Source organism: Falco rusticolus, chromosome 2, assembly GCF_015220075.1.
Source record: "Falco rusticolus isolate bFalRus1 chromosome 2, bFalRus1.pri, whole genome shotgun sequence".
NCBI classification, from domain to species: domain Eukaryota; kingdom Metazoa; phylum Chordata; class Aves; order Falconiformes; family Falconidae; genus Falco; species Falco rusticolus.
The window spans coordinates 23,887,099-23,914,154 of NC_051188.1; the positions used below are offsets into that span (position 1 = coordinate 23,887,099).

The following is a 27,056-nucleotide window of genomic DNA, read 5'->3' on the forward strand; positions in this document are numbered from 1 at the left end:
TCTTCATTCTTAAAAACAAATTCATTGCGGAGAAAAATCCATCTTTGTTTTTCTGCTGGAAGTACTGTCTAAAGAAAAGCCAAAGCACAACATATACAAAATAAAAATACAACTTCTGCAAAACAATACAAAACTCTTGGAGATTTACTTTTCCCATCTTTTCACTCAAACACCAGAAGAAAGTCTGACAGCTTGTCTACAAGGACATTCTTTTGGAATAAAGGCTGGTGCTCATTTAAAGCAAACCTATCCTAGACTAAATTAATACCAGCTCAAAGTGGTTTTGAGATGTAGGATGCAATCCAGTAGCAAAGTCTGGGGAAAAGTTTTATCAATAACACCCACGTTTAGGCACTGCATTGGACTAGCTCATTTGTAAAACGCCCCTTAATGTATTTCAGGGGCTAAAGTAACATGTCACAGCCTGCCAAAGGAAAACTGCACACACTTGTTTTCTTCTAAAGCAGCCCCTGAAAGACACAGATCCGTAATCTGTAGTGAAGTACAGCCTGACGACCAGCTAAAGAATATGATGAAGGAACGTTGTTTGAAAATACTTGGTGTTTTACTGTTATTAATAAAATGATAGGTACATTAGTGTCCTAAAAGCCTGTAGCTGGTCAGCTACTACTGGCAGAGCCTGGAAACGGTGAAAATTAATCATCTCTTGTATTAAACACTGTCTTTGTATCTTGCCACATCTCTGTTACAGACTTGGTATTGAATAACGTATTACAACCCAACGGAGCACATCAACTTAATTCCTTTGATCTTCTGTCAGGCATAGCTGGGAAGGCGCAACGGGAACGTTTATTCTAACTAGTAGGTTTAACCTTTAGGCTAGCAAAAATCAGGAAAGCGTTTTTTCAAGCTTGGCTTTGTCACCCATCTAGAGAACCTAGTGCTGTGGCTGCTGTCCGCCCAGCTCCTCTTCTGGCAGGGTCACGCAAACCCATCTTCCCGCTTTCTAGCAAGCCTCAACCCAGCTGTTACTCGGCCCTTTCTTTTTCACAGTGGGCTGGTTACACCCATGAAAGGAGCTGTAAAGGGGCTCAGTGTCAGCATCACCCTAATTAAGCTGCAGAAATCTTTTCAGCCACTTGATACTTCAGCTTTCCAGGGGCCTGTCTGCCTGAACAGAAACATTTTGTTAAATAAGCTCAACTTTTTGCTAGAGCCGGTGTGACACTGAAAGCACAGCAGAAGATACGAATGCTGTCCGTACGTTTTGTTAAACCAGCGTCAAATTACAGAGCATGCCTAGAAAGCAGGTGGCTACAACTGCAGCTCCTTTCAGGACCAACTTGAGATAAACAACCACAAAACCAGCACGGCTTCGTTTGGCGTGGACGATACCGTAATGACTGCTTGTTAACACGCAAGTTCTCTCCAAACCATCCCCGTTTGGTGTTTTTTTTCAAACCAGGAAAAGCCTTTTTTCCCTCTACATCAAGCATCTATGTGAAGGTTAAAGCCCTAGGAAATGCTTTTCATTTTGACAGCAATGCCAATGCCATCCAGTTCCCTTGTAGGGAACCGCTGCCTCAACAGTTGTAATTTCACTGTTCATTATCCCTCAGCAAGAAGCACTTTTAAAGATCACAAGGCAGATTCAAGCGTCAGCAATAACCAACCTTGTATCAAGTAACCTTGTAGTAGTAAAGTCTGACCTATTGGTGCCAAGTATCAGCCAGAGTTTTGACCAAGAGGATTATTTAACCAGTGGAGCTCGCAGGGGAGAGGACGACAGCAGGGGACCAGGCAGGTCCTTTCCAGCAATGCTCAGAAGTTCTTACTTTAAAAGAATTAATCTTCCTACAATTCCCCTCCAGAAACAGCGGCTTCATCATGTCAGAAGTTTTCTAGAAGACACAAGCAAAGACTTCAGTCCCATAGAGGTGTGCAAGCTCAGCCGATTTACAAGCACATACCAACTGCTCATAAGAAACCCACAGCCGCTCCTGGAGAGCCCCGGAGGCTCTGGTACACCTCCCAGCCATCACCAGCCTCTGCAGCGCAGTACTGGGGCTGCTTTTCCTCTGCAAGCAGCGTTTATCGTTATTGTATTACCTACCCTCTTCAGCCTTGAGCACGCTCTCTTTGTTATCAATGTGTTAACCCGAAAGATAAAGGTGAACGCCATGCCTGGCTGCTGGCTAAGCGCTCGCTACTCATCTTCCAAGATCAGCGGAATCCTCTAGGTTACTTCTGTCAACACCAAGAATAAAGGCACAAGATCACAGGGATCTCATTAAGTATATTTGTTCCGAGAACAAGACCTGTGTCTGCTTTTCTCTGATGACCTGAGGAAAAACCCTTCAGCACAGAAAATGTATTTGTAATCAGTTATGGGCATTTGAATGGGCAATATCCAGTTTAAGGAGAAAAAAAAATAAATACAAAAATCTATCTGTCCTAAGCTTTCTATATTGAGACCTAGTGAACAGCATTGTTCTTCTGTTTGAAACAGAAAGCAGGGATGGATGTATCTGAAAACACCAACACACACAAAAAAAAACCCAAACCCCACCCTTAGGATATTAAGTGAGCCATTTAACTAAGTATTTAAAACCTCTGCAATTATTAGTTTATTAGTATCATCCAGGATTCAGATGTTCAATATTTCTCCTGAAGTTATACATAAATGCAAATTGAAATAAGAATCTGAAAGTCAAAATTGTATAACAAAACAATACTCCATCACAAAAGCGTGTAAAATTACAAGAATGCTTTTTTTTTTTTTTTTAAACACTGGCACTTAAGAGAACCATAATTTTGTAACCACAAAACTGCCAAATTGTCCCCCAAACTGGTAAGCAGGTATATGTGAAAATAGTTAACAGTTGCCAGCACTTGAAATTTTACTAAGTATGCAAAAAAACCCTTAACTTTGGTTTTGGAAGAGAACTGTATTTGACCAAATTAGACATTGTTGGTATACCATAAACATTTCATTTTTTAATGCAAAATTTAATAAAATGTACTTTTCCATACAGCTATATTTAACTTAAAAATGGGCAAACATCAAGAGTGCGGTATAAAACCTAACAGGAAAAATACATCTTATCTCATTTTCAATTTGAGACAATATACAACTTTGTTTAAAGGGCTAAAACTAGAATTTCAAGAATACAAATATGAATTTACATAGATTTAACAAATAATAATGGTACCATTTATAGAAATCTTAGAAAGAAAAATCATTTCTCGTGGGCCATTTGCTACCAGGAGAGTTTCATGGTATAAAGCCCGTGGCCATCACCAGACCTGTCACCAAAAAATAATATGGTAATTTCATGCTTTTAACTTTACACATTTTTAGGTACGCTCATCGCTCACAAGTGTTCAGAGATTTACAAATACAACTTCCATTACATGGTAACAGAGTCACACATGTAAATTTCTCTACACTGGATGGACATACACTCTTCCTATGGGTCCTTCTAGGACAAAATTTAACATTCCCTCCCTCCCCGCCCTCCCCCCAAAGCATTTCATTTCTGTAAAATTGAACTCTATACTTCTCAACTGTCCAAGACTGGTAAACTCATGCAACTCAATAGAACATTACATTTCACAAAAATCTGACCGAATAGCAGTTTGTTGAGAATAAATTTTTTGTTTTGTTTCCAGTTACGGAAGAATATTCTTTGATCATATGCCTATATATTTTTCTTACCCTATCATGACTATGCAGGGTATGCAGATCAAAGCTTTGTTTATCAGCTGGTTATATGAAAGATGAAAACAGTAATATTCCCGTGATCCCATAAGGGCATTCAATAAAGCAAAAGATGAGTTCCCCTCAAAAAAAAAAAAAAAAAAAAGAAAAAAAAGAAAAAAAAAAGAAAAGAAAAGAGAGAGAAAAGAAAAAGTGTGATTTTTCAAGGGCACCTATTAAAAGGACAACAATACTAATAAAAAAAATTGTATTTACTTAGAAGCATTCAGAATGTCAACAAAACAGCTGCAACTTTTTTTTTTTCCTTTTTGCAATTACAGAGTGGTATTCAGTTAACAGAACAACAATTATTTTTATGATGCATCAGAGACAACTGAAGATGAAAAATGAACTCCATCCCCGTATATAACTAATTTGTGCTGTGCACCAACAAGAACCTGCTTTAAAACTCCCATGCCAATTTACAACCCCCACACTGTACCAGGCAAGGTTAGTGGCCATTGAAATACCACTAAGGACAGGGCTATCTAAAGACACATTCGGTAGTGTGTTAACTATACAAAAAAAGAGACACTGTACAGTTTAAAAACAAATCTTACACAGCCTTACATTTCAATTTTTTTTTTCTTTAAAAGGAGTGAGTTGTGTACAGGGGGGTTAAATGCTTTATAGACAAGAAAGAAATTGCTCTAAAAGAGACTTATTCATCATCATCATCATCTTCATCCTCCTCCTCTTCCTCTTCTTCATCCTCTTCATCCTCTTCATCTTCATCCTCATCTTCCTCCTCCTCCTTCTTCTTCTTGCTCTTCTCGGCCTTGGCAACTACTTTTTTGCCTGCATCAACCTTCCCTTTGGCCCGGTATGCAGCAATATCCTTGGAGGAGAAAAGCAGGAAGAATCTCTCAAAGATTTAACCAGCCAAGAGCTCTGAGCAACTTCCAAATGGTACTTGTGAAACCAGAGCCACCCACGTATCTGCCCCTTCTCCACATCCACTGGGGCAGGATCGGGAGCTGTTCAGCTACAAGGTGAACAGAGGCCCAAAGCCAAAGAAAGGGGAACCTGCTAACATAGAGATGATACTGACGCTGGAACACACTGCTTACTGCTGCTGAGGGATCGCCACTGTTAGGCTTCTGGGAACACGTTGGAAAAGCTACTGCCTCGGATGGTAAAGGCACAGCTGAGCCCACTGTCCCATAAGGAAATGAAGTAGGGAGACCTCTTAAGGTGCCCTTCTTGCCCTACCTTCTACAATGCCTAAAGAAGTGCACAGGAGAATCCTCCTTTAAGGTACAAAATTGTAATTAGCCATCTGAAACACATTACAATGACATGGCCTAATATTCACAATGTTATGCCTCAGTGAAGAGCAGTTATACAGAATTCTGCCTAACTCAAGTTTACAAAATAAAAGGTACAAGAACTTGATTAAAGGGTAGACAGTGCCACCTTCTGCATGCAATAAATTTATTCTAGTCGTTTATAACGCACAAAATTCAGTTCCTGTTACCAGGAAATCAAATCTGTACCTGGAAAACCAAACCAGAAAAGTGGTTAGACTTCCTGACTTTGTGCCAAAATAACAAAAACAATTAGCTAGGTATGATCTACAAGACAGAAACATACCAGCTGCAGAGAAACGTCAACCTTTTTACGTAGATGGTCCAAATCTTCAAATATTCCTCACCCAGTAAATGTCACTTTCAGTAATAAAATCATCTTTCAGTTCCCTCAGACTCCCTTAAAGCTTAGCATGAGATTTTCAAAAGGTACAACAGTCACGAAGTCAAAGGCCAAGCAGTGAAACACTGACATTACCGCACCTTAAAACCCCATTTGTAAGTGTACGAAACAAGGACAGTACTAGTGAAGATTAAAATATCTGGGAATAAAGATTAATAACTCTACCATATAAAAACTCTCAGAGTCGCCTTGGCTGCATATACAACCAACTACCACGCTGAAGAGTTTAAGTTCCATAGGAAGGACAATGTGGGAAAGCTTCTAGACCCTGTAATGCCTCTCCAGCACATAATAAGGACCCAAAGGGGCCACCCTGCTCACTACAATTTTAAAGTCACTTTGTTTCCCACCAGGAGAAACACACAGAGGAAGGTCACGGCACACAAATGGATCAACATGGTAAACATTAGCTATAGGTGGCTGATACAGATTGCTATACGTTAGCTATAAGTGCATAAAGCATCATCAGGGGATGCGAACATGCATGCCCTCCCCTCCCTTGGTTTTGGGATGGGAATCTGCCCCTGGAAGTAAAAACACAAGCAACACTACCCTGCGTGCACAACCCGATTCTACAGCTCCAATTATAATAGTGGAATTTAGCTTCAGTAATTCAAGAAATTGTGTGACATGCTGTTCCGCATGTATTATTAACTATGTTAATTAGTAGAAAGGAGATGGACACAAACTAGGTACAGGAAAAAATACGTTTAAAATTAGCATCTCCTTAGTGTTCTGACATTATCCCAAGAATAACCTGTAAAAAGCATCTATGTGTATCAATTATCCTAATGTTCAGGGATGCTCATCAGTAACTCCAAAATTAGGGAGAACCAATTCATTCTTTACTACCGTTACTTAACACTACCAACTTAACTCAGATACTGCTGTGACCTATGGTTTTAATAACAATGCAGACACCATGGTATCCATTAAACCATCATTAATGGTCCTGAATTACAGATGAATGCAAACAGTTCAACACAAAGGACTGCAATTTAATGTTACAGTAACAAACCGTATGCCCCCTTATATGGTATTTTCCAACAAATACAATGAAGTTTGTCATTAGCGTATTATAATCTGCAACATCAGAGTACATGAGAAGGGAAGAAACATCTAAACTGAGGCTTGACCTCCCCGAAATGATCTCCATAAACGTCAGTGTTACCTTTTCATACTTCTCCTTCAGTTTAGCAGCCTTTTTTTCATAAGGCTGTTTATCATCTGCAGCGGTGTTGTTCCACATTTCTCCCAGTTTCTTTGCAACATCCCCAATGGACAGACCAGGATGTTCTCCTTTGATTTTTGGACGAAACTCAGAGCAAAACAAGAAAAAAGCCGAACTAGAGAAGAAATTTTAAAAAAAGAAGAAAAAAAGAAGGTAATTTAGAAGATAATTTTAATCTTGGACTTTACCACAACAGACAGTTTTGTGACCCTCGTTACAGTTTCTTAAGAATGTTTTGGAAAAGCACCTAAAAGTGAGACAGATGTTAATTACAACAGAAAGTATTAAACTCGAACAAACTACTTTGAAAACTTAATGCATCCTTGTCTCTTAAGTAATGCTGCACATCTAGTCCCATTTTTGGCAGGACCCCCAGCAGAGCAAATTTTATATACCACATACAAAGAAAGAAAATCTCAACAAAAAGAGAGTAAGTGAATAATACCAGGGGAGCAGATGTTATGTAAGAATTGTTTAAAGGCACAGAAGCTGCAACATTTGTTGTTAAAAACCAGGATTTCCAGATGACGGCATCAGCCCAGATAAGACCATTTACTGGTACAGGAACTTCCCCATTTCTTTCAGCATCAACTCTATTTAAAACACACACAAAAAATGTATCACTACAAAGTATTGGTGTCTAGCAGGAGGTGAACCTGAAGTCAGCTGTCTTTACATAGTGGGTGAAGTTTTAGTTCTCCAAGCTGATTTTGCACAAAATCCGCCCTCTAACCCGTCCTGTGCAAAAGCCTCTGATTTTACATGGACTGCCAATGAAAAATTCTGCTCAAGCCAACAGGTGGGGAGAGCAGGGCCTCAAGTTCTTTACACTAGAATGATGCCTTTAACAGAAATTGGGAAAATCAGTCAGAACCGCACAGTGTAGATTTCCGCATCTAATTGCAATGGCTGACATTCCAACTTTGATAGTGGGCCAGCCCAAAAATAAAAACTTGCTATTCGTAACTGAAATTTCAACCTATCTTTATGCCACTGGTCAGGAAGATCATGTAGCCTTGTTATTTCTGAAGCTTCTAAGCCTCGATAAAATGATCATTTATTTTATAGATATGCTCCAGTATGATGATCCCAAACAAGATAACCTAGAACTAGAAATCTACTTACGGAGGCCTCTTCGGTGCATTTGGATCCTTGAACTTCTTTTTTGTTTCACCCTTAGGTGGTACATAGTTTTTCATTTCTTTTTCATAACGAAGCTTGTCAGCCTTTGCCATATCTTCAAACTTCCCTTTCTCCTTAGAAGACATAGTCTGAAAGGCAATTAGAATCACAGAGTACCTCAAGTTGGAAGGGACTCAAAAGGATTTTGGTCTTTTAAGATTCTAACCAAGTCCACTTCCAAAATTTCAGTTGGGGGAGCTAAAGGTAAGGCAAGAACAATGGGCAGTTAACACAACTTACAACTGCACTACATAATTATCCAAAACCTGAACTTTTAAACAATTTATAACCTCAAATAGCATTTCACACAAAGCAGTCATTTAGGGTTATGCGGGTTTTTTCTTCTTTTAAGCGGTTATTCCTACCTTCCATCGTTCTGAGCATTTTTTTGAGAACTCTGAAAAGTTCACTGAAGCATCTGGATGTTTCTTCTTGTGCTCCTCCCGGCAGGTTTGCACAAAGAAGGCGTATGAAGACATTTTACCTCTCGGCTTTTTAGGATCGCCTTTGCCCATTTTTGATGATTTTCTGTAACAAAGGGGGGGGGGGGGGGGAAGGGAAACAACAAACCCTTAAAACTTGTAGTTTCTACAAACTAAGGTGGAAAGTAAGCTACAACAAAGGACCATGCCAAACAAGACCCATGGGAGCAGTATTCCAAAATCATACAGTGGGAACAAGTTTCTCTTCTGGAAAATTTACCAAAGACTTCTGTCACCGATGTTTGAGGTGACCAAATGCAAGCAACCTGGAATCTCAAAGGGCCTTAAAAACATGCAGTTCTGGTCTCCTGCAAACAAAAACATCCCTTCCAAGCAACCTGAAGACAACTACTGCAGCAGAGACTGTACTCTGTGATTATTGCTAGTGTATCAATCGTGTGCTTGGAAGGAATAAATTGTATTCTTGGAATAAAGATAAATATATTGTATGCTTTGAAAGAATAAATTGTATTTTCTGAGGAGGAAAAATGCACCAGCGTATCTTGTCTCAGCCGGCCTTCTGGGTTACTAAATCCTTTTCCCCTACAGCCTGTGTTTCTATCCCACTCCCCTGTAGGCCCTGGGCACTCGTTTACAAAAGAATTATTTATTTTTTTTAACGCTGTATATTATCATTCTGCTTTATGTGCACTGCAAAAGCCTACTCTTTGTATGTATACCTAGAAATACAGGAATGAACCACCGCACACGGTAAAACATGTTATAACCAAGCCAGGGACGCGAAAAGTATGACATTTACATATGACTAGCAGAGCCTGAGCGCAAGGACCGTCTGACTCTTTCAGGGACTCAGAGGGAATGAAAAATACCTTCCTGGAACTTTCACACCCAAATCAGACATTCAGAGTATTTCTTCTCAGCTCCCTGGAAGAAGCCACTTGCACCCTGACAAACCGCTCTTCAGCAAGAATTGAAAGAGGAAAAAAAAAAAGAAAAAGAGTATTTAAAAAAAAAAAGGGGGGGGGGGGCGGGAGGACGCAGAGCCTGGCTGTACGGCCACAGAAGCAGTATTTCCTATCGGTTTGGCGGACAGACAGAAACAGATTTCTGCTGTGTGACTAAACACGTCCGGTTTGAAGTTTCTATCAAGTAAACAAGAACTGAAGAAGCAGGAGCCGCTCCTGCCTGCTACGGAGACGTTCCCAGCGGCAGCCGGGCCCGGGCCAGGCCACTGCCCACCGGCCCCGGGCCGGGCTGCCTCAGCGGAGCCGAGGGGCGGCGGGGGTCAGGCACCCCCACCGGAGCGCTGCGACAGCGAGCTGGCGTTTAAAAGCCGCCTTCCCGCCATTTTGGACGTCTCCCCTGCGGAGGGGACAGAGAAAAACTTCTCAAGTCCCTTAAGAGACCTGCGGGAAGGGGGAAAAAAAAAAAAAAAGAAAAAAGAAAAAAAGAAAAAAGGAAAAAAAAGAGCGGTCCCGTTATTGGGGAAAAGCTGTGCAAATTTTATTTTACATTCACGCGAAGGCTCGCAGCCCGCAAGCACATGCCCAGGGGCGAGCAGCGGGGCCGGCGGCCGCCCGCAGCCGGCGACCCCCGGTCCCGGCCGTCGCCGGCAGCCCCGGGACAAAGCGCCCTGCCGGCCGCCGCCCCCGGCCCCCCGCGGCGGGGCGCGCCGTCCGCAGGCCTGCCCCGCTCTCCGCCGCCATGAGGCCTGGCCGGCGAGGCGCGGCCTGCGCCGCCGCAGCGGCGGTGGCGGCGGCGGGAGCGGCCGCCATGGCGCAGGCTCCTGGCGGAGGAGGTCACCCGCCGCCGAGTCTCCTTCCATTTTGTGCGCTGAAGAGAGCGAGCCGCTCCCCCCCACCCCCCCGCAGCCCGGCGGGCGGGGCGGGCGGGCCAGGCCGCGGGACCCTCGCCGAGGGGCCGCGGCGAGGCCGGGCGGCGACCCCCAGCCCGCGGAGGCGCGGCGGCAGAGCCGGGCGGCGCGGAATGGCCGCTGCTGGCGTCGCCCGCGCCCGCCGCCGCGCAGAGAACATGGCTCCTTCCTCCCTTCCCTTCCCTTTGTGTGAGCGCGCCCGCTACCCTGGCGCACACGCTCAGCCATTGCAGCCGGGGGAGGGCGGGCGGGAGGCAGCCGGGGGGAGGTGGGTGGGTGCGGGGGGAGCGGGGGGGTGGGGGGGCCGGCGTGCTTCCAGCGCCCGCCCGAGCCCCGGCGGCGCGGGCAGAGCCCCGGCGGGGACCCCCGCTCGCTCCCGTGCCCCGCCGAGTTCCGCGGCCCCTCGGCCCCGGGCCCCGTGCCCGAGCGAGCGGCGGCGGCTGGAAAAAAAAGTTCCCCCGAACTGCGCCCCCGCCCGCCCGAGCGTCTCTCTGCTCCGCCGCCGCTCGCCTTGTTTTCTCGCTCGCGGCTCCCGTCAGCCATGTTACAGCCGGGCGGCCGCGGGGCCAGCGGCTCCCCGGCCCGCGCCCCGCTGCCCCCGCGCTCCTCACCGCCCCGGCGGTGGCCGGCAGCGCGACGCGGCCCGCCCGGAGCCCTCGCCGCCTCGCCGCGCCCGTGCCCGCCGGCTGCCCCGCCGCCGCAGCGATGGCTACGGCGAGGTACCGTAAGCGGCTTACGGCAGGGCACGGCGCGGCCCGCGCCCCCCGCGGCGGGCGCCCCCCAGCCGCTCGCTCACTCACCCCCCCTTCCCTCCGCTCCCCGCCCCCCCGCTCAGGCGGCTTCCTTCGCCCGTCTGCCTCCCTCCCGCCGCCCCGCTCCCGAAGTCGCCCGCCGCCCGCGCCCCCGGCGCCCCCGCCCCGCCCCGGCCGGGGGGCTCGCCGCCCGGGAAGGGTCTCCCGGGCACAGCCCGGCTCGCCTTTGTGTGCCGGCGCCCGAGCCGTCGCTGCCCCACGCTCCGCGGCCAGGCAGCGGCGGCGGCACGGCGGCCAGCGCCGGCTCGCCGCCCGGCTGCGAGCGGGCGGGCGAGCGCGCCCGGCCGGCCCGGCGGGCCCCGGCGCGTACTCACCCGTGTCAGAGTCGGCACGCAGCCCTCGCTCGGCCCCGAGCCCCAGAGACGCTACACCGGCCGCCCGCCCGGCCCCAGCGCTGCCTGGGTCCCTGTGTAGCCCGGTGCACCGCAATGGCTGTGAGAGCGGGATCGATACGCAGCCTCCTCACACTCTCAGCGCTGGTAACATTACTCTCAACACAGCCCCGTCCCCATTGGCTGCCGCCAAGCCAGCCGCCGCGCCGATTGGCCGAGGCCCTTCCATTGTCCTGACCAGAGAGCTCCGCCGATTGGGCGCGGCGCGGGACACGTCACTGAGGATTGAAAGGGCGCGCAAATATAAAAGTGAGTGGAGGGAGCCGGGCGGCGGCGGGATGCAGAGTTCCGAGGCGGCGGCTCGGCGCCGCGCTGCCGCCTGCGAGGAGCGCGGGCCGCCGCCGCACCGCCCGGTGCCCCCGCACCCCCGGGGCTGTCCCCGTGCCGCCCTGGGCAGGCCCCTACGCCCGGCCCCTGCCGCCCCGGGGTGAACGAGGGCGCCGGCGCCGCTGAGCGATACTGCGGCCGCCCCGGCAGTGCCTCCGCACCCCGTGCGGCACCTCCCCGCCGGGCAGCGCCGCCCCGCAGCACGGACGCGGGAACCCGGGCTCAGGGCGCAGCGGGGCTCGGCGGGGGCGAGTACGCCGGTGCCGCCTTCTCTCGCCCGGCGGCAGCCGTCGCACGGCGCGGGCCGGCACACGGGCGCTGCCTGCGGCGGCGTGCGCAGCTCTGGGGGTGTTGCGGGAGGTGCGCGCTGGTGGTTTTCCCCAGAAATGGGTCAGTGCTCCGCAAGATGGGGATCGGAAGGTCTGGGCTCTCTTCGAAGCCACCCCCTGGGTGAGCAGGGGCGGCCGGACAGCCCCTCTCTGGTTCTCCACGCTCCTGGAAGGCGGCCCTGGGCTCCAGCCCGCACGTCCCGGCTGTGCTGGGGAAAAGCCGCGGCCTGGGCCGTGTCCCCCCACGTCCTTCCCGGCCGTGCCTCTCCCCACTTTCCTGTAGTCGCTGGCACTGTGCGAATCGTCCATAGAGGACTGTCGAGGAATAAATACCCTTTACATCCGCTTTGCCATCTACATTTACCTTCATGGGTGCGCACGAGCCCGGGGCTGCTGACCTTCCCCAAAGGCGCTGTCAATGCACCTACCGAGTCACCCGCTGGAATGCAGGGAGTTGTATACAGGTGCACATGTTAAAAACCATTCTTACCTTGTAACTGTTGTTACGCTAGCAATGTGAGTAGCAGGTAATGTTAAGAAATGGTCTGTACAATGCTTAAAAGCCTTGTCGGCCACCTAAATGTGAGAACAGGACAAATCCTCACGTGCCAGACCAGAAACCTTTCCAAAACTTCATGGATAGGAGAAGATTTTACGAAAACGTGATAATTAGGTAGGCTGTCAAAATCAGCTATTTACATGTGAACATTTGTGACTAACAATAAAATTTAAAGTATTTCCATCTGACAATAATTGATAAAGTGCCTCTGTTCTCTTTGCTGGGACCGTGGCTAATAGCTTTCAGTAGCAGGAATTAACTACAGTGAAAAGTGAATCCTAGGGAGTTGTGTTTAAGGTCCCAAGCAAAACTAGCCCCTAAATCCAAGAATAATAATACTGTGTACCTCTTCATTTAGCCCAACGCTACTTGCCCAGTTCTTAGTAAGAGAGAAACTTAAGACAATACTAGTCTATTAACTTTAGGCAAATGGAAAACTGTACAAATACCAAGAACTAAAAAAAAGTCAGACCCACATCTTCAAGTCACAATTGTACCAATTTCCAGTGCAGACAGGCCTAAGTTCAATAAAATACCTTCCTCTTTCTTTAGATACAAATGTGATTATAAAGAAACCAATATAATTATACTAGTACTAGCTCACCGCAGACACTTATATGCTGGGATGGCTCAGTTCTCTGCTTGCTTGCATCCATGTTAGGTGGGTTGAATCTTTAATTGTATCAGCAGAAGAGTCACAGTATAATCCTGTGGAGATGCACCCAAGCAGCCGCTCTGCTTGGTTTGTCTCTGGGGATTAAGCCACAGAAGAGGCTGCAAAAGATTGGCTTTGCCACAGACTTACTTTTTGGTGACCCTTGGACAAATCTTTGTGCTCGTTCTTCCTTCTTTAAGTGGGGTGGTATTTCTAAAACATTTATAAGACACTGTTAGAAACAAAGTCAATCTGAAATGAGCAAGCCTCATAGCAGAGGCCATGGGTGCTGATCTGTTAGAGGTGTTACCGCACTGGATGGTGTGCAGCAACACTCTACACTTACGTCTCAACCCGCAGTGCCACACATCAATGGCTGGTCTCAGTGTCACATTGACATTTATGTCATATTGAACGATGTGAAAAAAAATTGCATTTTTTTCCCTCCTCACTAGCTTACTTTCAATACTCTCGTGTGCATAGTACCATTAAGTCCCACAGAACAAATATATAGGTTTTATATAGGATGTAATAGGTTCCTGTTTAGGAAGCTGTCAGTACATATATTAAGCTGAGATCTGTTTAGCGTCACAAGATGTAAACCACCTCCCAGTAAGCATCTGAACATACAGCAGGGCAACTTTATTATTCAAGAAGTATTATACCAGGGCTTCTTCTGAGTGTTGTTCACACTTTCTACCCTTGTCCTCTGGCAATTCTCCCATACAAGAAAACATCAATCTCTCCTCAAAGTCTTCCCAAGTTAACCAGGTCCCTCACAGCTGAGGAACAGGCCCCACAAGTCATACGCATTTCTACACATCTGCTGACAGAGTATTTGTATTAGTATTCATCTGATACCCTTAATTAATCCAGAATCTGGTAATTTCTGTTCTGGATCCAATGCCCGAGCCAGTTGCTGCGGCTTGGTTATGACTGCTGCCTCCTAACATTTTGCTTCCTCAAGCTGGTGCTTCTTTCAAGACATTGCTGGTGAGTCAGCAAACAAATTCCAAATCTTCTAACGCAATTATCAATTGTTCGGCAAGGTGGGGTGCTTTAGGGAAGTCAATGACCCTAATGCTAAAATTGCCTCGTTTGTGAAGTAGTCCCGATAGACACATGAAGACAGCGGTTCTGCTACCTGAAATCATGTGAAAACACAGGAATAGTAAGGAACACTAATGTTTCTGTCTCAAGCAAAGTCTCTTTTTGGCTGGTTTGTGCCTTAAATTTTAAACCTTTCCGCAGAATATGGAGCAGAAGAAAACTGTAAAAAGCACAAGCATTTATGTGGCCTAGTGTGCAGGAGCTCATAGCTTTGCACATTCTGAATTTCTTTAAAGTTTCTTCTGTGAAAACCAGACCTGAAAGGAAGGAAAAGGCAGGCATTTATTCCCAGCTGTTGTCTAGACCCAACAATTTAGTAAAAGGCGAGCACTGAGAAGGTTCTGATTACATGACATATTCCAGTAAAGGTTTTTCTTCATCTTTGCTAAGTTACATGCTAAGGCCTGTACAGGTTTCCATATCCCAGCAAGGTTTTTTTTGCAGTCCCCAATGACAGAAATAAAAAGAATTTACTCATTGGTTGCAGACAGTAGCATTTTTTACAGAAGCAGTCTATGTTTCTTCTCTTGTTCATGCTGTGCCACATCCCTTCTGATACTTTACAAACATGCTTTCTTCTGCAAACCCTATTGAAGTCCAAATCTGTTTTAAATTACACTCCACATGACAGGTGCAGTCACTGAGATCACTTGGATAACATGAGCCACCTTTGACTTCATGCACAGAGGCTTTGCCTACAGAATAGTCGGGTCATAACAGCCCAACATGACTGGTCCAGAAAAAAAAAAAAAGTATGTAGCTGCGCTGAGAGTTTCAAAATCCCTATTTAGTAATTTTGTTGTTTTGCAAACTGGAGTATACTTTGGGAAAAGTCACACAGATTGGATGTCTTATTGCAAAGCATGAATAAAACTATGGTTTCTGTTAGATAGATGTTTTCAAATATATCAATTTTTACTATATCCTTTGTAGCTACTTATTTGAAAACTAGTGGAAATGTTTGTAAGGAGCTGTTTGGTTCAACTTCTTTTCCATGCAAGGCAAGCTGAACTTGGATGGAAACACCAGCTGTATATTCTTAACCTTTTTTTAAAGCATCCTTTTGTTTTCCATTTTCTTTAGAGATAACAGAGAAAGGCCTCTCCAAAGACAGAACTGTTCTTCTAGACAATGTATTGCTGAGCAGGAACTGAAAAATTCTAACTGAATTATGAAAACAGAGTTTTAATTTCGCTATTTAAAATAATTATGTCACTTCAGATCAGCCCGTCTAGCTCACAGCTGAAGACTTCTAGCAAAGACAAACAAGTATGGAGAATCCCAAGTACAGCCCACCTGGTCAGTGGTGAAGCCTGGTCAAGAGGGAGAAGGCAGAGCGGGGATCTCATTCTCCCCAGCTCTCAAAACAACTTTGTGAAACACCTTGGTTGAGACTCCTCCAGCAGAATTTTCAAGAAAGTCACAGCATATAAAGAGCCACGCCTTGGGAAGTCTGTGCCCACTTGAGTGGTGTGGTTGCTGACGGAGATGAGAAAAGGAACTTGCATCAATTCCAGGAGATGCAGGAGATGGGATGCAGGGCAGCACACTTCCCCTGGGACAAGAAGGTTGCTGTTCCATGCCATCACATTCCCTTGTAAATTTTGCTTTCTGTGAAGGACGCTGCTTACTCCCCAGTGGTTTTGGCTGTAAGGCAGATGATTTCATAGCTCACTTTGACAATGAAGAGATTCAGTGTCGTCACTAGACCTCCAGATTTTGTCACTCTGTCCTCCCTCCCAAGGAATGAGATCATTGTTTCTTCTAGTCAAAATTAAGGTAATATTACAGTGAAAATGGCACAAATAAACCTAGCTTGTTAGTCAAATCCAAAGCTACTATTAAGGTATTTTTTAACGAGACCTGAAAGCCTTTCTCACCGAAAATGTTACATTTTCAGCTTAAAACAAGAGCAAAACATTTGCAGAGACAAGGCACCGAGGCACATGTACATATGACGGAGCTGCTGGTGATTTAGGTTGTCACTGTTGCTTTTGAACACTTTCAGCCATCCAGCGGGTAGGCTGCTCGCAGCACCTTTGGAAAAAGCACTGGCCGTATTTGCCCTTTTCCTGAGGCTGCAGTGCCAGCCTGTATGCAGCCCAGATGAACACAATTCTCGGTTGCTTATTAGATGCAGACTTACAACCAATATTTTTCTCCGGTGCCTTATTTGGAATCTGCCAAATAGCTCCTTAAAATAATTTCCGAAGGAGAAAGACCCCATTCAAAGAAATGAGACTTAGCATGTCTGCAAATAGTAACAATGCATGGAATGTGCTCCGCTTCACCTTTCTGGCTGGATTTGCTCAGATTGCATCAAGTAATCTGCATATATTATTGGCTCTCTTCTATTAGTGAGAGTTATCTAGAGAACAAGATATCAGACAGCCATTTGTCCTTTCAGCATGGATGAGTGGCTGGCTAGTCTACATGGGCGAGTAAGCAGTGACTGCGGACAAGCAGCAGCCACGCAAAGTAACCTCAGCTGACTGAAGGAAGTGGTCTGGGAGAGGCAGTCAGGGAGCAGGGATGGCACCCATGCTGCTGCGGTAATTTCCTCACCAGGCTTCATGTGTGAACCAGCTGATTTTTGTTGACATGTGAGCCCTGCAGACAATTCCATTGTTTCTAGAGCTGATACATTCTTAAATCAGGGTCAGTACTTACAAAGCACTTCAACATAGAATGGTCAACATTACATTTGTATAGGCTTTTGAGGAATTAACAGATAAATAGTAAAGCTTCCAAGAAAACATATTTCCATAGCAAAAGTGTATACCTACACTGTTCAGCTCATGAATTGGGCAAACCTGCTGAAGATACATCAGTATTGACTTTTCTTCTGATGATCAGTATGCCATGAACATTTTTTTACAGTGAAAATGTGTATAGAAAGTAACCATTTCATGGTGACAGTGATGGAAATTATTTACTGTTATGACATGTGATTCCTTTAGCATCCTATTCCTACATAACTTCTTTAAATGTCTCTGTGAAGCTCTCAATGCTGGGTTACAGACAGATAGGAACTGTGTTCAGCTTCAACAGAAAAAAGGAGTTCAAGGAATGTTTTTCTAGAACTGCACTATTTCTGAAATTATTGACCTGTTGAGATGTTTGATTTGCTGAGAGCACAACATGCAGTGCAACATCCACTTACCTCTTCAACTTTCTGGAAACATTGCATCAAATATTCAGTCCCTCCCCAAAATCTCCAGACCATTTAGGTGATTGTACACTCAAGTCTACCACCAAGATAAGAGATATCACCTGCTTCTAATAAACCAAAAATGCTACTGTCCACCTTCACAGACACTCTTCTCTAAACACAGCCTCCCTCAGACCACTGTAGTAGCAGGTAAGCTTCTGATGCTGACGCCACTATTAGACTTCTACATCTGAACAGGCAGAATCCGGCCAGGCTAAGGTGATGAAAAATATCTCAGATTCCCTTCCTTCCTATTTTATCCAGCCCAAAAGACTCAACAAGATATGCTCCCTCACATTCAGGACTCCTTTAGATAGCCCTCAATGCCTCAAGTTAGATTGGCAAGATTCCTTGAGCCAGGTATAATGCTGGAACAGAGCTACTACTCTCTTACCTACAAGTTTTCTGAAAATGCACAATATACAAATATCACTCAGATCTATACTCTAACGCTTTATACAGGACTCTATCCATATCTGCAACACAGGCTAAGCCATCTGCTTCTGAATATGTAGAAGACAACTAACACCAACACAGTCCCCGATATTAGAAATCCTAGCAGTATTATCTCCACAGAACAGGAAAATAATATGAATTCATGTGATGCTGACATCCAAAGAAATAAGGGATGCAGCACATACCACTATCTGGAAACTACACAGGATCTACTGTGATGTCTACACTGCAAGCAAGCAGTTACAGGAACTGCTGGAGGAAATAAACATTAGCTCATAGCTTCAGAAAGGAACTTGCATAGTTTGACAGTCTCTCCCTTCCACTGAATACAGCCAAGTGTGTATGGTTGTCCCTGAGTAGTGTTCATCTCATTCCTAACAATGCAAGGGTAGACAATGGAGCGTTTCTCATTCAGTGTTTCTCATTCATTCAGGGAATCGTCCACATATTCAGCACTTCCCAATGAGATACAGTGCTCAAGGAAGATTACAAGTACTACAAGTTATCAGAGTGAATCACTTAAGGAGGGCAAAGAACATATCCTGGAAAAGCATAGGAAGTCTTAAAAAACTGTTATCCTTTCCTCACCTCTCTCCTTTCTGTCCCCTTTCTCTCTTCTTTCCCCCATACTCCTGTACAAAGAGAAGCTGGAAAATGCACTGTGGCAGCTGAACCTGCTCAACAAATACTTATCAGTAGTATTATTTCATGGGAAGATAATTTGCCAGCCACCCCTCCACTCTCCCCACCGCCAGAATAGTTATCCAGTATATGTTACACTCCAGTGGATGCTGCATTGATCAAACACCTACCATTATATGCAGCCGTCCCAATTTATTACTGGTTCAGGAAGGAGGATCACCTCTTAAATGACTGTTCAGAGAAATGAAGTCATGCTAGTATTCTTACGGAGACTGTCTCCAGCTGCTATGATAATCATCCTGTTTCTTCTACCATCTTCTTTCCCAGTGCCATCTTCTCCCTTTATTTAAGTGTTGTATTCCAGGACTTGGGAGACTCAGGAGAAGAAACTGAGGCAACCTAGGATGTAAGAAATTACAAACTTTATATAAACTAAACCTGTGACAACAAAAGGCATCCAAGGGAATGCCCACTTCTCTCAGATAGTCACTTTGAAAAGGGCTCTGTGAGCTCATCATCGCAGGGGGACATCTTCTAGCCCAAGTCACCCACTGCTACCAAAATCTTAGTATTAACTTTTTCATTAACACACACTTGTAGTCTAAACCTATTTAGACTAGTACTTTCTTAGCCAGAGGCCATTTGGCTTTCTGTTCTGTCCTTATTTGCCTTTACTCCTTTTTCAGGAGTTTTAGAGGATTTAAAGTCTTTTACATTATTTTAATTCTCCTTTTTTTCCTCATTTACCATGTTTCCATGAACTTTAATTTTGCTGAAACAAATTACGCTCCTTATTGAATATGCCCCAAGTTTCACTGAGGGAATGCTGCCAAAACAGAAAGGAGTACTCCTTTCAAAGTTAAAAAGCAAGACAGTTTGGACAGAAAGTCAACCTGGTGACATCAAATTTGTGTAAGAGACAATGTTAGACAAACTTGCATTAAACTGATCTGCAGCACTGAGACTTTAAACAGCCTGTAGTTCAATTTACTGAAAATCTGATTGTTTCCATAAGGAAGAAGTGCGGATCTGTGGATGCAGATTCAATTCAGATGCTGATATGCATGATATGCATAAAAGTCACTGGGTAGTCTGAGATGCTTTGACCAGGCATCTGGTTAGTCTCCTTAGGGTAAATTTAACTCAACCTTGTCCTAAAGTACAGATCAAAATCAAAACGAACAGCCACTCCTTTGTTAAGAAATACTAAAGCAGTAAAAATTCCAAGACCCTCTTTCAAGCTATGGATTTTGATTGTTGGAACTCACACATGACTTCATGGTGACAGCTTTTGTAACAAAAGAAATTCTTAATACTATGTTATTTCTTTTATTACAGCAGAACATAAGCAAGTGGCTACTTATGGGATTAAATGGATGTAAAGGATGCATATGTGCACGCCCATTCACAGTCTCTATTTTCAGTGGCCTGCCTAGTCTGTTACAAACAAAGATTTTGCATTCAATGCTACAAAATTTTGGAAAGTACATATTACCATGTTATCCATAGCACTTAAGGTTTTCTGTATTATTGTGGCTTTACAATTAAGATTATTACTTTTATTTCACTTCTATCTCCTTAAAAACCTCAATGCAAACACTTCTGCAATCCCTCCTGCACACCCATTCTGGATGATTTGATAGCCCTTTTGAAGTTTATGAAGCATTTAAATGTTTTTAAAATGGTCCATCCTTTTCTGTCCTCTAATAATTACACACTCAGATGTGCTGAAGTTATATAAAGTAATTGTTTGTTTTATCTGACCTTGCAAAAACATCAAATTCTGACCATACTAACACAGGGGTAACTAGTGAAGCAATTTCACTGCTGTATATGTGACTAGCAAAATAGTTTTGTCTCTCTTTTAATAGAAAAATTAGAGAAAGGATAGAAAAGAGCCCCAAAACTCATCCAAGAAGGTGAAAAGAAATAATGAGAACCGCAAAAAGCTCACTCAGTTTGGCTTTAACAAAAACCAAACAAAAACAACAACAAAAAAGGCGCAGTAACTTGATTACAGGGTAAAAGCACCTTCCTGGGGAGAAAACAGTGAGTCCTAAAGAGCTCTTTTATCCATCAGAGAAAGGCGTAACCAGAATCAATAACTAGAAGCTGTAGGTAAACAAATGCAAATCGAAATAAGGTAGAACATTTTTAGCAGCACACATGATTACTACTTGTATTACCCTAGTACCTGGAAGCCAAGTCATGGATCAGGGCTCACTCACATTAAGTGCTAGCAAAAAAACCCCCAACCAGCCAACCCAAAAAGCACAAACTAAGCCCAGCAAACAATCCCAACCAAACAACTACAAATAATGTGTAAGATGAAGTAACATAATAAATCGATGATGATATGACAGGCAGCAGTTTCAGGCCATGGTTTCACGATACAAAGTGCAGAGTTGAGATACTAGCTTAAGATGATTCTACCCTATCAAGACACTTCCTGCTCCCACAATTTCCCTATAGCTGTGAAAATTCAAAAACTGATCCTTATTTAAAAAAACAAGTGTTAAAAGCAGTGTTTTATTGTTTTCTTCACAGCAAAATGCAAAAGTACATGAGTTCCACTGACAAGTGTTTTGATTTTTATGAATTTCAGTGAATGGTTTGACCAAAATTTTCCTAACTACCTGTATATCTTAGTATCATCTCCAGCGCTGTTTACAGGCCATCTGAATTTGCTGCCTTCCTTGTGGGAAAAGACTGCAAAACCCAGAGGAAAACATGCAAAAGCAAAGCATAAGGCTGCTTTGTTTTCGTCATAGCAAATGACTAGTCTGGCCACCGAATCTCAGGTGTCACCCATGGATAAGGTAGAACATTAATAAAAACTGAGAGCTGGGCTATGGTCTGGCAAGATTTATCCAGAAAAAAACCTCAAAATCAAGTCTAACATAAAACATAAAGAGGTAAGCTTGTGATTCCCAACACCACTGCTCCGGCACTGGAATCTCCACACCATTCTTGGTAGCTTACAAACACAACAGGCTACTACAGTTTGACCAGGAAGAAGATTAAAGGGACAAGTGGAGTACAACATTTTCTATTATAAAAGGTTTTGCTACCTGTTTTGAGCTCAAGGATTGTATTGATCGCCCCTGAAATTCATCTGGGAGAAAACATGAAGACTTGAGGACTGCCTCCTCTTCCTGACTAATGGAAGAAGACAGATAAGAGAAAATCCCACCTTTGTTTTCCGTTCCTTTATTTACACCTATTAGCAGACTATAGCAACACACCATACACTCCAAACATCTATTGCACAAGAAACTCAGAGGATCTAATTTCTTGAGCTGGGAATGCTGAAGAGAAAACAAAAGCTAGGGTAAACTCTCCCGAAATAGTCCCTGAGACTCAAAAGCAAACTGTATTTTAAGGGTATTACCTGTGCATTTACTACCCAGTCTTCTTCCCTTCCTCCCTCGAGGTGGCCAGCCTCCTACCAGCTGATGTTCTGTATTTCACCGAGCTGAATATTCACGTTCACATGCTAGACAGGGAAACGGTTACAACCAGTTTTAAAAGCATTCATCTTTTCTTGTTTCTTATTAAAAATACTTCAAGCTACAGCTATAATAAGCTACATTAAAAGAACACAATTTCATTGCAAAGTTTAAATACTTAATAGCCTTAATATTTGCCCTCATCCACTCTGCTGAATTTTTCCAGAGGATTGTGGCCGCCCTGTGTGTGCAGGACACACGCTGCTCAGGAAGTGAATCAGGGTTCTGTATCGAATTAGATTATTTATAGGTTGGTATATGTGTTTGCTCTAGAAGTTGTGCAGAGAACAAGACAGACAACTACAGGAAGAGAGCAATGGGCATGTGGTTAAGGCAGTTGAACGCCACACAGGAACACTCAGTTCTGCCTCTGCCTTCGCCATCGGCTTCTGTGAATGAGGAGCCAGTCAGACCAAGTACCTTGGCAGGTGGCCACCAACCTTGTCTTCCTCATTTTCTGGGAGTCCAAACTGAAACACCTTGGGCCTTTTATGTAGAAATGCAAAGCAGCTGATTATAATGGAAGCTTTGGCTTTTGAGGGGGAAATGGAGCTGGAGGCATGAGTTTAAAAGGCAGGAGAACCCAATTAATATCATCAACTTTCCTACTGACTGACTGAGTGGCTTGGTTTTCTCCTTGTCAAACAGGACAGCGGTGCCTTTCTGTTGTTTTGGGAATAAGCAAAAATTCACCAAATACTGTGAAGCTCTTAGATATCATTGTAATATGCCTACAAAGGCAAAAAAAAAAAGGTATTTCTGATTCTCTATATACAGAGAAAGTTTTGGATCTTTTCATCCGTTAATTATCCTATATTGCTATATACTTGCTTTAAAAAGTCTACACAGTATAAATACTAGCATGCACAGGAAGGGACATATCCATTCTTCCTCTCAAACTCTATTTTCAATGCAATTTTGCAAAGTCCTTTCCAGCTTCTATCAGAGCTATTTAACTTTATTACTCAGTGAAACTGCAGCATGGTCATATGGAATAGAACAGGGAACAGCACTCAGTGTAAACAAAAGATACTCTCTGGTTCACAAAAATAAAAATATCCTCACTCTCAGCTATATAGTATGTCATATAACCACAGCCACAGAAATAGAAAAGCAACAGAAGAGCTAGTAAAAGTTAATGCCTTTTCCTACTTATTTTATTGGTCTACATCACAGAGTATCATCATATTGAAAGATTTCAGTAATAGCAGGCTACTATTGCAAAATTTTGCACATTGCAAAATTAAAAAAAAAAGTCTATCAGCATATTTTAAAATGTCTTGAATAGAGCTCCAACAGTTATTCTGACTTCAAAATCTGAGTTAAACAGATACCACAATGACTGAAAACACAGGTGATGATGTCCATTTTAGGTAGGAAGCCATTGAATGTAAAAATATTACACAATAATCACATCAATCGTGAGTTTTTGGCACCTGACAACAGAAGTATTTTGATGATGCCTGACAACGCTGCAAGCACATGGTGTCCTAATGCTACTGAAGTAGATGCGCATGAGATTCAAATACAGTATTGTTTGGCAGGATAATTTTCATGAATTAGAAGCAAATAGACAGGGGAATAAAACAGAAATTTAGGTTCAGGCCTACAATCAGATCTTCAGAGTAGGAACTTGCAGTCATCCAGAGTCCCATGAACTCAGTCAGGCCCCATGGTTATGGCTATCGAGATCCATTTGGACAAATCCAGTGGCAGGATTAGGGCCTAAATACGCAAACAGAAGAAGGGTGAAATCAGGTAACACAACGCACACCTCTAAAAAGACACCAGACTAGTGAAAAATAAAACTCAGAAAAATAATCTGAGTATCTAGACCATTACAAGATTTACATTTTTACCAAAAACGCTGCAGCTACAGGAAAGGCTAAAGTGGTATCTGACATCAAGAGCTTTATACAGCATTAATTGATCATGCCATATTCCCCTTCAGGCAAATACGAATACCTGCAGTGGGTTTGCTCACCTCCTGCATGCTGCCACTCTTTCTTATGTATATATAATTTGTTTTATTATTTTAAACAAAAGATTGTGGTCTGAAAAATCAATAAAGGTGATGTTTTGATCTTCATCAACTCTTCCATTTCTAGATGTGTAGATTTTTAGCCTCTTAGTAACATGGTGGCAAAACTAAAATGAGATAATCTTACCACATTTTAAAACACTGTAAAACTGACAGAAAGTAATATTATTTCTATAAAAAAACCTTTCACTGTTATGCCTATCTGAAGGTTGTGAGAAGTTCTAGCTTGGCAGCGTGTCAGATAAAGTAACTTTTTATGTAGATGTTTCTCCCTGCCATACTAATAAAACCCCACAGTAGCATGCACCTAGTACCATATACAATTGCCAATGAGAAAATAGACTGTCTCAAAAAAATGTCAGCTTTATAAGGAGGTTTGCCAACTGAAATATAGGCTTTAATACAACAGGGATGTGTGACAGCAGCAGTGAAGACACTACAGGAATATCAGGTTTAGGGTGGAACAAGCACACAGAACCACAGGCTACACCATGGAATATCATGTCATCTGAACTTCAGCAGCAGCGTTAATCATCCACCCCAGGAAGGAGTCCATGCTTTCTCTCTACCTATGACCTTCCTGTGGCTATCTGTCAGCTCAGGAGCATGTAATGGCCAATTCACCAGGCCTGTAAACATCACTGCACCTTGCACCTTCACCAGTACTACCTCTTTGAGCTAGCCAGACCAAAAATACTATCAGGTTGTCCAGGAGTATGATACCATTCTTTCCTTTACTATAGTACAGTTAGGTCTTCAGAGATCAGCAAATAATCAGACAAATCAATAAAAACACACTTTCTGTCCAAAAAAATGTTCAGGAGAATCAACCGTCTCTGATTACTTTTATATCCCCTACTTGACGGCTTAAGATGCAGCAAGATCCTTCATATAAAATAAAATAAGTTTAAAAATTATTCCAAGATACGCGAGGACACGAACACCTGAAATTCATTGAAAGAGATGTTGATTTGTCAATAGCACTGACTGAGAGGTAAAAAGACTCAAATTGCTATTATTTCTAGGCAAGAAAAAATTCTATATACAAAATTTTCTATTCAATATGCACTTCGGACATTAAGATACCCTTTTGGCAGAGACGAGACACTGACTTTACTCAGATTACTTATATATGAGGAAATTCATGGACATGCAAGGCAGGTATGATTTCCAAAATCTGTGGGAGAAAGTAATGGTTTCATCTTCTTAGTGTTGGTGTTAGGTCAGGATAGGTACCAAAATCTTTATCTCCACTTTACTGTTGAATTCCCACTTGTATACCACATGCATGCCAGAAACTGGTACATAATAAAGAACCTGTAACACCACATTTAGAATATAGTGTCATATTTTGGTCGGTTTATCTCAAGAGGGTTACAGACTAATATCTGGCTGTTGTTCAGTAAGCATGTTGGGGCAGAAGGAAGGAAGAACACCTCAGCAGGTCCTGCCTCGCCGTGTGCAGGCGGAGGTCCCAGCCGCAGGGCGAGTGGGGAGCAGAGGGATGCCTGACCTCCCGCTTCATCTCTCCCCACCAGCTGTGAGCATCCAGCTGCCGGGATCCCACAGACACATGTCACCTTTGGCCCACAGATGTCTGGCATGCCATGAAGTGTGTTTACTCAGGAATTTACAATTTCACACTTTTTAGCAAGCAAAAGGTCATTTACTGCCTTACCTGGCTATCACTGCTCTTTCTCTGAAAAACCTGAAACTACTGAAGTGCTATTAATATCAAATTCCTTTCCAAAGAGTCACATTTCTGAGGATAGGCAATTTTTTAATTTCTATTCCCTGAGCATACTACATATTTCATTATTTTAATCTGGACATCTAACTACTAGACACCTAAGACAATCTTTCTTCTTGCTTTTGCAAAAATGCATGAACCGTTTATATTTCCAACCCTGGTGGAAATGTATCTGTTGTAAAAATAACAAGAAAGCAGATAAAAAGCTGTTTGTTTTACTTCGGGTTATGCCTCCCTGATACTAAAGTTGCTTCATCTCTGGTTTAAGTGAGAAAGGCCTAGAAACAATTCTAATTCTCACCTGTTTGCTACCATGCCCACACGACTATACGCCAGTGGAAAATTAGCTAAGAGCAGATATCCTCTGCCCTTTCTGCAGTCCCTCTTCTCAGCGTGTGAGCTCTGGGACATGCTGAAGGGGGAAGGAAAGTATGGCTGTGGCTGGTACAGGACTTGGCTATAAAAGCCTCAAGCAAACTGAAAGCTTCCTCCTCTTGGGGAGGATTCTTACATCATCAGGCAGGATCAGAATGAGGAACTGAACCAATTAATTATATTACTGAAGTACTATGGAGTATAGTTATTAGGGACTTGACTTCATAATTTAATTGTAAAGAAATTACCGTACCTGGTGTTCATTAATACCATAAACCAAATAAAACGCTCGGTGCTTTCCCTGCAAATGCAACACACACCTTTTCATGCTAGGCACCCCACTGCGACATTACAAATCAAACTCAACAATTAACATCCCGTCCTTAGTGGCAGGTAGGGAAATATTCTAAGAAATATTACCTGGGAAGCAATCATAGGAGCAAAGAACTCCAAATAATAAACAATACAATTGTATTTGAGGACAGATCTTTAAGGTTTTCATATGAATGACTTAATTGCTGGTGACATACACAACACTGCACAGCTACACAGTCATCCTGCCTATTGCTCAGACAGATAATTCTAGCATCACCTGAGATCCCAAATTTACTACAAACCATAAGATTCGTATTCGTAATTTGCAGATACTTTCAGTACAACATTTCCAAGATGTATTAATTCTTTCAATCAACTGAAGCATTCCATCAGGTTACCCTCATCATCACACT

The 27,056-nt window shown here is 43.6% G+C and overlaps 1 protein-coding gene and 1 long non-coding RNA gene across 9 annotated transcripts in view; both read right to left on the reverse strand.

The window, feature by feature from the left end:
• Positions 1-2,564: 2,564 nt before the first annotated feature.
• Positions 2,565-11,480, reverse strand: HMGB1 (high mobility group box 1). Its single transcript, XM_037376819.1, has 5 exons — positions 11,287-11,480; positions 8,210-8,372; positions 7,788-7,933; positions 6,603-6,777; positions 2,565-4,559 (listed from the first exon to the last, which is right to left on the reverse strand). The coding sequence occupies exons 2-5, from the start codon at positions 8,357-8,359 to the stop codon at positions 4,383-4,385; spliced, it is 648 nt and encodes a 215-aa protein (XP_037232716.1). The 5' UTR covers positions 8,360-8,372; positions 11,287-11,480; the 3' UTR covers positions 2,565-4,382.
• A 3,128-nt stretch (positions 11,481-14,608) lies between these two features.
• The window catches only part of LOC119143225, a 44,653-nt gene continuing 32,205 nt past the window's right edge, over positions 14,609-27,056 (reverse strand). For 5 of the 8 annotated variants that reach the window (XR_005102625.1, XR_005102628.1, XR_005102624.1 and 2 more), the window contains 3 exons: positions 23,773-23,887; positions 22,045-22,149; positions 14,609-19,052 (listed from right to left, as the gene is read on the reverse strand). This is a non-coding gene — a long non-coding RNA (uncharacterized LOC119143225). The remainder of the gene's footprint in view (positions 19,053-22,044; positions 22,150-23,772; positions 23,888-27,056) is intronic. The other 3 variants (XR_005102631.1, XR_005102629.1, XR_005102626.1) reach the window with 3 other exon arrangements.

Excerpts from the sequence above, each read along its gene's own strand:
- HMGB1 (XM_037376819.1), bottom strand. The coding sequence starts at position 8,359 with ATGGGCAAAGGCGATCCTAAAAAGCCGAGAGGTAAAATGTCTTCATAC. Across the intron at positions 7,934-8,209 it reads AATGCTCAGAACGATGGAAG|ACTATGTCTTCTAAGGAGAA; the intron begins GTAGGAATAACC and ends ATTGCCTTTCAG. Across the intron at positions 4,560-6,602 it reads TGAAGGAGAAGTATGAAAAG|GATATTGCTGCATACCGGGC; the intron begins GTAACACTGACG and ends TTCTCCTCCAAG.